General features: G+C 68.3%; 1 protein-coding gene across 2 annotated transcripts; it reads left to right on the plus strand.

The window, feature by feature from the left end:
- Window positions 1-2,629: 2,629 nt before the first annotated feature.
- C2CD4C (C2 calcium dependent domain containing 4C) lies at window positions 2,630-4,568 on the plus strand. Of its 2 annotated transcripts, none has more exons than XM_075444280.1 (2): window positions 2,630-2,686; window positions 3,188-4,568. In XM_075444280.1, exon 2 carries the CDS (start codon window positions 3,195-3,197, stop codon window positions 4,452-4,454), a length of 1,260 nt encoding a protein of 419 aa, XP_075300395.1. In that variant the 5' UTR covers window positions 2,630-2,686; window positions 3,188-3,194; the 3' UTR covers window positions 4,455-4,568. The 2 variants fall into 2 exon arrangements, with proteins under 2 accessions (XP_075300395.1, XP_075300396.1); XM_075444281.1 differs by having other exon boundaries at window positions 3,191-4,568.
- Window positions 4,569-9,737: the final 5,169 nt, after the last annotated feature.

Raw genomic sequence — 9,737 nt, forward strand, 5'->3', positions numbered from 1 at the left:
TTTTCCTGGACAGAGGAGTCTTTGACGTCGGCTCTCAGCAGTTTCGTAGAAATAACTTAGCAGCTGGAGAAGAGGAGATGTGTGCAGCACTCCTGCTCCAGAAGGGCTGCGGTGGGGGATCAGCCCCTTCCCCTCACCAGCTCTCTCCTTCCCAGCTTCCAGCAGGTGGTAGCATGCTGGCAGCTCCGCCAGACACATCCCCAGCCCTGCCGGCGAACCCCAACCCTGCCGGCATCCCCAGCCCTGCCAGCAAACCCCAACCCTGCCAGCGAACCCCAACCCTGCCGGTGAACCCCAGCCCTGCCAGTGTCCCCAACCCTGCCATCATCCCCAGCCCTGCCAGTGTCCCCAGCCCTGCCGGCAAACCCCAGCCCTGCCGGTGTCCCCAGCCCGGCCGGCGTCCCCAGCCCAGCCACCCCCGGCCAGGTGTCGCTTGCCTGTCGTGCCATGCCCAGGCCTTGCCATGTGCCGCACACCTCCAGCAGCCTCCAGCCCAGCACGAGGACTCCTCGTCCCTCTCGCCCAGCCCTTGCCGGCTCCCCGTCACGCTGCCTTGGAGGCGGCTCCGGAGCCCCGAGAGCTGTCCTGGCATCCCGCGATGCCCGGCTCCACGAGAGCTCTGGACGAGGGGGAGGCAGGCGAGGAGAGGGAACACTCCCAGCTCCATGCTGCTGGGTGCTGAGCAAGAGTCCAGAGCCTGTTCTGGAGGACACAGAAACCTGATTTTCTGCTGGCCCTGTGAGCATTTGTTCTCTGCTCATTTCCGTTTGGGTGCCGCAGGCAAGCACTGATCCTTGGCAGCCCCTGCCTGTGCTGCTGGGAAGGGATGCCCCCGGCACAGCCCACGACCCCGAGGTGATGGAGATGTGAGCACCCGTGCCAGCTCCGGCTGCCAGCGCGGGGTCTCTCCTGCCGTCCCTTCACTGGGAACTGTGGCATTCAGGACCCCAGCATCTCTGCCCGACCACTGCAGCTCCTCTCCTGCCTCACACCTGGAAGCCCTGTGCAAGGTGAGCCCAGGCAAGCGCAGTGCAGGCAGCTCCCAGCACCCTGCTCCCCTCCGTGCCCCAGCAATGGCTGGCCCAGAGCCGAGCGGGCAGGGCTGGCCCAGCTCCAGAGCTCTTTGTTACCTCAAGGGAACGCAACCGTTCCTGCACCTTGTTTACCCACCGTTGTGCAGGGTGGGGGAAAGGCAAACAGCGGCTTTTTGTTCACCAGCCTCCTCCTCCCGTGAGCCTCCTTCTCTCCCGGGCTCCATCTGCCCTCCTCCTCCCCACGGGACCCAGGACTCAGTGCCCTGCAGTGCAGAGCCCAGGGTCCAGCCCCGACACCGCTGGCCCCCTTCCCCAGCTCTGCCCCCAAGACATCCCTGCCCAGACCCCTTGAGGTCCTGGCTGGTTCCTGCTCCCCACATGCCCCATCCAGAGGGTCCCGGCACCTTTTCCCAGGTCCATTTCTGTGCCGGCGAGGGGCAACTGCACCGAAGGGGCCACCGATGGTGGGGGTCTGCAGGTGGCCTGAGCCCCTGCTCCCAGCCAGGCAGAGCAATGTGCCAAGAAAGTCCATAAATCCGAGCGCTCGCCCTGCCAGGGAGAACCTGCTCACTGCAGGGCACGGAGGGCAGAGGGCACGCAGTGAAACCGGGGGGTGCAGGGAGAGCAGAGGGAGAGGGAGGAGGGCTGTTCCCCGGGCCCTGGGGACCTTCTCCCCTGCTGCCTTTCCCAGGCGCTGGCAGAGCTGGCTGCTGGCCCTCGGTCTGGCTCGGCATGGCCGGCCACCTCTTTCTACCAGCTCGGTGACGGGACGCAGAGGGAGCCGAGACCTCTCGCGGTGGCTGCCCGGCCGCAGCAGGCCCTGCCGAAGGAGCTCACCGCGCCGGGCTCTGCTCCCTGGGGTTCCCCCCAGCCCCGCAGTGCCATGGGATGGCGGTGCCTTCCCTGCAGCCTCACGGCGTCCACGGGCCAAGCCAGGGAGGAACGGCTGCTGGTCCCCGTCCCACCACCACCCCGCCCGTGCCCCCGTCCCCGAGGCTGCAGATCCACGCAGCGCCCGGGCTGGGGTCTCCCGTGCCCCTCGCAGCGCTGGGGCCTGCGGGGATGCTCCGTGGACCCCCCGGTGCCCCCAGCGCCATCCCCGCCACGTGCCGGTGAGACGGGAGACACGCGGCCCCGTCTCCCCCCGCCACGCGAAGCCCCCAGCTCCGGAGGGCCGACGGCTCTGCCCAGCGCCCCGGTGGGCTCAGGGGCCCGGAGCGGGGGGCGGGCAGCGCCCGGCGGGGCACCGGCTCCGTCCCGCCAGCCCCGGTCGCGCTCAGGGCGGGAGGGGGTGGGGGGGGGCGCACGGGGCTGCTGCCGTCCCGCTCCCGGTCCCATCCCAGCCCCGGCGCCTCCGCGGGCAGGCGGCCGGGTGTCCCGGGGCCGGGCCCCCGCAACCCCCGAGCATCAGCACCGCGGGGGCGCTCGGTCTGGCCCGGCTCGGCCCCGGCCCCGGTCCCGGTCCGGCCGGGCGCGGCGCGGGGAAATGCGGGGGCGCCGCGCTCGGAGGATTACGGCGGCGCGCGGGGAAGGAGCGGGGCCGCCGCCGCCCTATAAAAGCGCGTCCGCGCGCGCCCCGCCCGGGCTGCGGCGGCGGCGGCGGCGGCTCCGCTCCAGGCGCGGCGGCTCCCGGCGTCCGGTGCCTCCGCTCGGTGCGTCCGTCGGTCCGGGCATCGCTCCCCGCGCGCCGCGGCCGCCCTGTCCCGTCCCCCGGGTCCGCGTCCGCGTCCCCCGGCGCGGCGGGTCCGTCCCCGGCCCCCACCCTCGGGCTGCCGGGTCCCGGCACCCATCGGCGCGGCCGGTTCCTTCCCGTCTCCCGGGGCTGGTGGGTCCCCGGGTCCCTCGGCGCGGCCGGTTCCTTCCCGTCTCCCGGGGCTGGTGGGTCCCCGGGTCCCTCGGCGCGGCCGGTTCCTTCCCGTCTCCCGGGGCTGGTGGGTCCCCGGGTCCCTCGGCACGGCCGGTTCCTTCCCGTCTCCCGGGGCTGGTGGGTCCCCGGGTCCCTCGGCGCGGACGGTTCCCTCCCGCCCATGTCCATGACCCCCCGGGCTGGCGGGTCCCCATCTCTCGGTGCCGCCGGTTGTCCCCCAGGCTGGCGGCTCCCGCCTGCCGGTGGCCGTCCCCGGTGACAGCGGTGCCTCTCGGGTCTCTTCCAGCAGCAACATGTGGCTCCTGGAGCGGCTGCGCGGCGTGGCCGAGAACGGCGGGTCCCGGGGCGCGGGGCCGGACGAGTCTCCACGGGGGTCCCGCTACAGCAATGTCCTCACCCCCGACAAGATCCCCGACTTCTTCATCCCGCCCAAGCTGAGCGCGGCACCCGCCGAGGCCGAGGGCCCCGAGCCCCCCGCGGCGCCCGCCCTGGGTCCCTCGGCCTCGGAGCAGGACCTGGCCGGGCGCAAGCCCCCGCGCAGCCCCCGGCCGTCCAGCCGTCCCCGGCAGCGGGCTGCAGGCCGGCACATTATCCAGATCGAGAGCGCCGAGGACTGGACGGCTGAGGGGGGCTTCGGCACCAACGCAGACCCGCAGGCGCAGACAGCCATGTCGCTGCCCTACGTGCCCAAGGCGCAGACGTCCTACGGCTTCGCCACGCTGGTGGAGAGCCCGCACACGCGGCGCAAAGAGTCGCTCTTCCACAGCGAGCACAGCAGCCTCTGCCCCTCGCCGGCCACCTCGCCCAGCGCCCAGCGCAGAGCCAAGCTCAACGGTGAGAGCGGTCCCCGGGCGCCCACCGACCTGGGCGCAGCCCTCATGCACCCTGGCCGCTACTTCAGTGGCGGCGAGAGCGACACGTGCTCCTCGGCCGAGTCCTCACCCTTTGGCTCCCCGCTGCTCTCCCGCTCCGTCTCCCTGCTGAAGATCTTCAGCCAGGAGAGCCAGTCCAAGGTCATCAAGCTGAAGCACTCGGTAGCCCGCAACAGCTCTCTGTCCACTGACGACAGCTCGGCCGACACCAGCCCCAGCGCCCAGCGCCGCGCCAGGAGTGCCCCGGCGGGGGGGCAGCCGCCCACCGCCCTGCTGCCCCTGGACCTGCCGCCGCGCCGCGACCGGGAGCACAGCCTGCGGCTCAGCCGCGGTGGGAGCCTGCGCCTGGCCGCCGAGTACGACCCCTCCAACGCCCGGCTGCGCGTGCGGCTCGTCTCCGCCGAGGACCTCTACGACGCCCTCGTCGACCTGCGCAGCATCAACTGCTGCGTCTCGCTGTGCCTCAACCCCGGGAAGCTGCAGAAGCAGCGCAGCACCATCGTCAAGAACAGCCGCAACCCCGTCTTCAACGAGGACTTCTTCTTCGATGGGCTGGGCCCCGGCCATGCCAGGAAGATGTCCCTGAAGCTCAAGGTGGTCAACAAGGGCAGCAGCCTTAAGCGGGACACGCTGCTGGGGGAGAAGGAGCTGCCGCTCACCGCCCTCCTGTCCGGCCTGTAAGCCCTTGCTGTCAGCCCCGGAGGGAGCTGCCTGGCCGGGGGGCTGGGGTGAGTGGGGGGGCCCGTCCCCGTCCCCCGGCCTCGCTGGAGGAGGGTTTGGAAGGCCCCCTTGGAGGAGGGACGGGGCCGTGGGGGAGCGTGGGGGTCCCGGGGGGCTCTGCCAGCACCCGCCCTCCTGCGGCGCGGCAGGCAGGGCCGGCACCCGCAGCTGCGACCCTCTGCTCCCTCCCTGCTCCCTCCCGGGGCTGCATCTCCTGGAGCCCTGCGGGCAGCCTCCAGCCCCGTCTCCGCCGGGAAGGATGGATGTCACCTGCTGGGCTCTTCCCTTCCCGGTGCCCGTGGTCGCCAGCTGGCCAGCACAAAGGTTGGAGGTGGGTAGATCTCTGTAGCATACTTACTGCCACCTCTCTCAAAGCCCCAGCTCCTGGAGTCAGGTGATAGCATTGATCTCAGATCTCAGCTTTAATTTGAAAGACTGGTTTCCAGTCTTGGAAACTGCAGAGAAAATACTGCAGAGGTGACCCAAGAGCGGGCCAAAGGAGGTGACCCTGGGGGTGGGCCAGGACTGTGGGTTTTGAGCCTTTCCTGGACTCTGCCCAGCCTTGCAGGACTGCACAGATGTGCAGGTTGGCTTGGTCTGACACCTGCAGCTTCCCCAGACGCCCTCCCTGCCCACCCCCAGTGCTGTCCCCCATTCCTGACCCCCCTCAGGAAACTGCTCACAGAGCTTCAGAGGCTTTGGGTTTGCCCAAACCCAGGAGGCTTCCTGTGCCCGTCCCCTGCCTGTGGGAGGGAGGTGCTGGGGGCTGGCACAGCCGTGGGGGGGCCTGGCACCCCTCACCCTGGGCACACAGGTGGTCCCGGGCAGTGTCCCAGCAGATGTGCTTGCTGACAAAAGCCGAGGCGGCAGGAGTAGCCCTCACTGGGTCGTGACGGTCTGGCTGGCGCTGGGGACATCCCCGGGTGTCGCTGGGCAGGGGTCAGGCTGCGGCTGAGGCTCCGCTGCCCTCTGCCCTCCCCGGCGGTGGAGGCTCAGGGGCTTGTGAACGGCTGCACGAAACCCCTGTACCCAGTGGGACCGCGCTCCCGAAGGGCCTGGCCTGGCTCTGCCGTTCCCCTTTGGGCTGGAGCGGGGTGCTCCCCCCGCTTCCCGTCCCGCTCGGGCGGCTGGAGGCACCGGGGCTGGGGGAGATGCCAGCCGGGCGTCCCTGCGGGTGGCTAAACGGGCGCCTTGTTGTTGTTCGTGGTGTTACCCATCGCGTCGGGCTCTGCATGTTTCTCTGGAAGGGAGCGGAATTCGCAGTGCTCCCGTCCCTGCCTGTTGCAGCACGCGTGGACACACGCGCACACACGTGTCCCTCTGTGTTAACCTCTGTCGGTGGCAGTTGATGTTCCTTCCTTGTCCTTTGCAGCAGATGGCAGATTTCAGTGTTGGCTATTTATATCTGAGGCTGATCTTTCCCAGCGTGTTTTACTTCTGTCTGTAAATATGTTTCAGGTACGCGAGGCATGGTTCCCATAGCGTGGTGTTTGCATGCCGGGGGGACTTGGGGTGATCGTGGCTGTTTGTCGAGCTTGTGGCTGAACCGTGCAGGACATAAGGAGCAGACACGTTCCTGCTTTGCGGGGAGTTTCCCACCTGAGGCTTCCCACCGCTCCCCCAGGAGCCAACACAGGGATGCTCCAGCCCTGAGTGCCCAGGCTTGGGGGGCCTGGGGAGGGTGGGACAGCGAGATGGGCCACGTCCCTGGGTGGGGGGCAAACGTCCTGCCCCCGGCAGACCCTGGGAGGGAAGGGGACTCTGCCCAGCCGGCTGCTGCGTGGCTGCCCCATGCACTCCTCGGTCCCCAGGGTGCTGCGCCTGCAGAGGGGCTGGTGGGACCCAGGCGTTGCTGGGGGTGGGGGGCACCCAGCAGGCTGCGAGGGGAGGGGGAACAGGAGCTGGGCAAAGATTTCTGTGCTCTGAGAGAGTTGGGGGGTGATGCATCCCCCGCAGCAGAGCTGTGTGCCTTTGGGTTTGGGGAAGCGGATGCTGAGAGCAGGGCCCTGAGCTGCTCCTTGGGTTGGGGCTGGCCCTGGGGGGGACCCAAGGGCCTGGGGGCTTGTGCTGCGTCCCCCCAGCCTGTCCCAGGGCTGCCTTGCTGGAGTCGAGCGGTCCACGGAGCCGTGGGACGTGCTGCCTCGAGCCCCCTCCCGCGATGGGCGGGCGGCGTGGGAGCCAGGACTGTGGCCCGGCTGGGTCTTTCCTTCCCTGTAGCTCTTTTCTACTGTTCCTGCTTTGATATTTCTGTGGCTGGATATAACGATGCATTTTTTGGAGTGAAAAAAATATATTAATACCTGAATGGAATGTTTGTTTACAGATGACTTCCCGTTTTTAGTGCAATAAAGTCATTTCTAAAACAGATGTAGGTGGTGCCCGGCTGCTGGTTTCCCCGAGGCGTTCCCTTTGCTTTTCCTCGCCTGGCTGCAGCATCCCCCGGCCCTGTTGTCTTCCCTGCGGGCTCCCGGTGCTGTGGAGGGCTGGGGGGCAGAGCCGGGACCCCGGGGCTGCCCAGCCGCAGAGCAGCGATGGCTCTGCCGGGTGGGCTGCCGGTTCCTGACGGCCTCGCCGGGGCTCAGCACTTCGGGAGCTTCGGCAGCCGTGGGGCGAGGCGGGAGCGAAGCTCCGGGGAGAACGGGCAGGGGGGAGAGGGGCTGTTCATGCTGGGGGGGGACCCAGGGCCGTCCCCTCTGGGGCATCGCCTGCATGGGGACGGGGCTGGGGTGGGGGAGAGCCTCTTCTTGCGGACCCTTCCTCCTCCTCCTCCTCGCCAGCTCCGGCAGCCTGGCCCCTGGGCTCCCTCTCGGCAGTGCTGGTGCTGAAGGCTGTGGCGATGGTTTTGTGCTCCCCGCCAGCAGCGGCTGTGGGGACCGGGGCGCAGCACCCCCAGCCCTGGGGCTGCCCTCACGGGGGGGCTCTGAGTGCCAGGGGACCCTTTGGGGCACAGCTGAGCTGACCCCACGGCAGCACAGGGGTGGAAGCTCTCCCTGCTGCTCTCTGAGCTTTGCAGCCCTTTTCCCCTCAAAACCCCGGCTGCTGCTCAGCGACGGTGATCTGCTCCAGCAGCGTTTTGGCACGAAAACAAACCCGCTGCACGCTGCGAGCGAGGTGGGTGTCGGATGAGCTGCTCTCGGGGTGTCCCCTTGACCACTTCCCTCCCCTGCCCCACTCTCAGTATTCAGCCGATTACCCTGTTTTTTGCCCACCTTCCATTTCCAAATCTACTTTTAACCAGGTGCTGCTGAAGAAAGGAGGGAGGTTTGTCTGTTACCTAAATGCCATTTTTGCAGTTTCCACCGTTCTAATAATTTGTCATTTTTGGTAGAAATAAAGGCTGGGAGCACTAAACAGATCCGCCCTCTCTCCTCCTGCCCCCACAAGGGCAGAGAAAGCAGCGTGGAGAGAGCTTGGCAGGTGCCAATAATTTAAATAGTGCTTTTTCTAGGGGTGTAAAGCTACAGCAGTTAGCAATAAAATGAGGCTGATTAAGTTAGTCTGAACTAGAGTGGATGGGGTCAGCCTGCACGCACGAAAAATCCCTGGAAATTGTTCAACATTCAAAGTACTGGAAGCACTCGGAGGGATGGAGAGGGCTGTCTTGTGGGGGAAGATTTAACTCTGAATTTCTAATCGAGTCGCCGTGGGAAGGAAATGCAGCTGCTTCGCTGAACCCTGGGCTGGCCCCGGGAGGGCCGGGGTCGGGCTGAGATGAGCCTCTGAACTGGGAGATGCTGGTGGTGGCTGGGGCCGGGAGCAGGGGGTCTGTCCCCTCTCCACAACGCAGCCCCTCGGGACGGAGGATGCTCGGATGAAGGTGAGAGCCCGAGGGCGGCTCTCCCCGTTGCTGGCGATGCCCACGCCGTGGGATAGTTGAGTCCCAGGAGTTTTCCCCTGCACGGGGGTTCCTCTGGCCGGGGGGTCCCCGGGCTGATGCAGCCACACGCGGGTTGTGCGGGGGGATGGCACGGCGCACGCTGGGGCGGCAGGGTCTGTGTGGGGAAACTGAGGCAGAGAGGGGAGATGGCTGGGTGCGGGGGAGATGGTGGCAGCTGCTGCCTCCTTTACCCTTATCTCCAGCGCAAGATTCACCTGGGCGAGAGGCGCACGCAGACCTCGGCTATTTTTAGTCCTGTGTTCCCACAATGCGAGGACTCAACTTCTGAGAAAATTGCCTGGAGCTCATTTAGCTGCGTGCGTGACGGCTGGGGAGGGAGGGAGGGAGGGGGCAAATTAAGGGCTCAATTTCATACGGGGCGTGCGGCGGGGCCGGGGCTCCCCGGGGAGGGTTTCCCAGAGAAGAAGCCGTTGGGGCTGTCCCCGCAGAGGACACCCTGTCCCTGCCCCTTCCCCTAGCCGGGCAGGGGGGGTCCTGGGGCCGCATGCTGTTCTCGGCCGATGCCCGGGGGTCCTCGGCAGTGGCTGGGGCCGGAGCAGCTTTTGGCCGAGCAGGGCCGTGACAGCTGCTTCTCCTCTCCGGATTTTTGGGTGCTGTTGAGGCTGGGGGAGCCTCGAGTGCCCCCCTGCGCAGCCTCCCCCCCCCCCCCCGACCTGGCTGCCGATTTACCAGTTTGGTCAGAAAAAGCATCTTCCCGTTGCCTGGCAACCCTCGGCGCCCAGTCCAGCGGTGGGTGCGGGGCGGGGGGGCTCTCTCCCGCCTGCAGCCCCCGCCGAGCCGGGGCCGGGGGCCACGGGGGCTGCTTGGGGCCGGAGGTGGGCACGAAGCCGCCACAGCGTTTCGCACGCTTGGGGTCTGCACCAGGGCATTTTGGGGGGGGAGGGGGATCGCTTGCTCCCAGCAGTGCTGAAGCACGGACCCACCGGCCGCCATGGGTGCTGGCGACCGCGACCTGCCGCCCTCGAGCGCAGTGGGTCCCCGGGACGTGATTCCCCTGGCCACCAAACAGGAACCGCACCGAGCTGTCAGATGGCACAGGAAAACCTGGCTCCCACCCAGGGCGAGCCCCCCGCACCCCTCGCTGCCCTGCCGCAGCCGCCCCCTCGCCCCCCGGGGCAGCCACAGAGGCCGAGGCTGGTGGTCCAGCAGCCCCATGCGATGGCCGGCCACCAGCCGGGCTGGGGCACGGGGGCTGCGCGGGGGTCCCACCTGCAGTCACCCTGCCCCGTGGCCCTGGGCAGCGGCGGCCGGCGGGACGGGGCGTGCGGGACAGGGCGATCGGGCACACGGCTGCGAACGAAGCGGCGAGCGGCCCCGGGCAGTGCGGCTGCACGCGAGCGTCGGCC

The sequence above is a fragment of the Opisthocomus hoazin genome, chromosome 27, assembly GCF_030867145.1.
Source record: "Opisthocomus hoazin isolate bOpiHoa1 chromosome 27, bOpiHoa1.hap1, whole genome shotgun sequence".
In the NCBI taxonomy this organism is placed as follows: domain Eukaryota; kingdom Metazoa; phylum Chordata; class Aves; order Opisthocomiformes; family Opisthocomidae; genus Opisthocomus; species Opisthocomus hoazin.

Bases quoted from the DNA above. Each gene is read 5' to 3' on its own strand.
- C2CD4C (XM_075444280.1), top strand. From the start codon at position 3,195: ATGTGGCTCCTGGAGCGGCTGCGCGGCGTGGCCGAGAACGGCGGGTCC.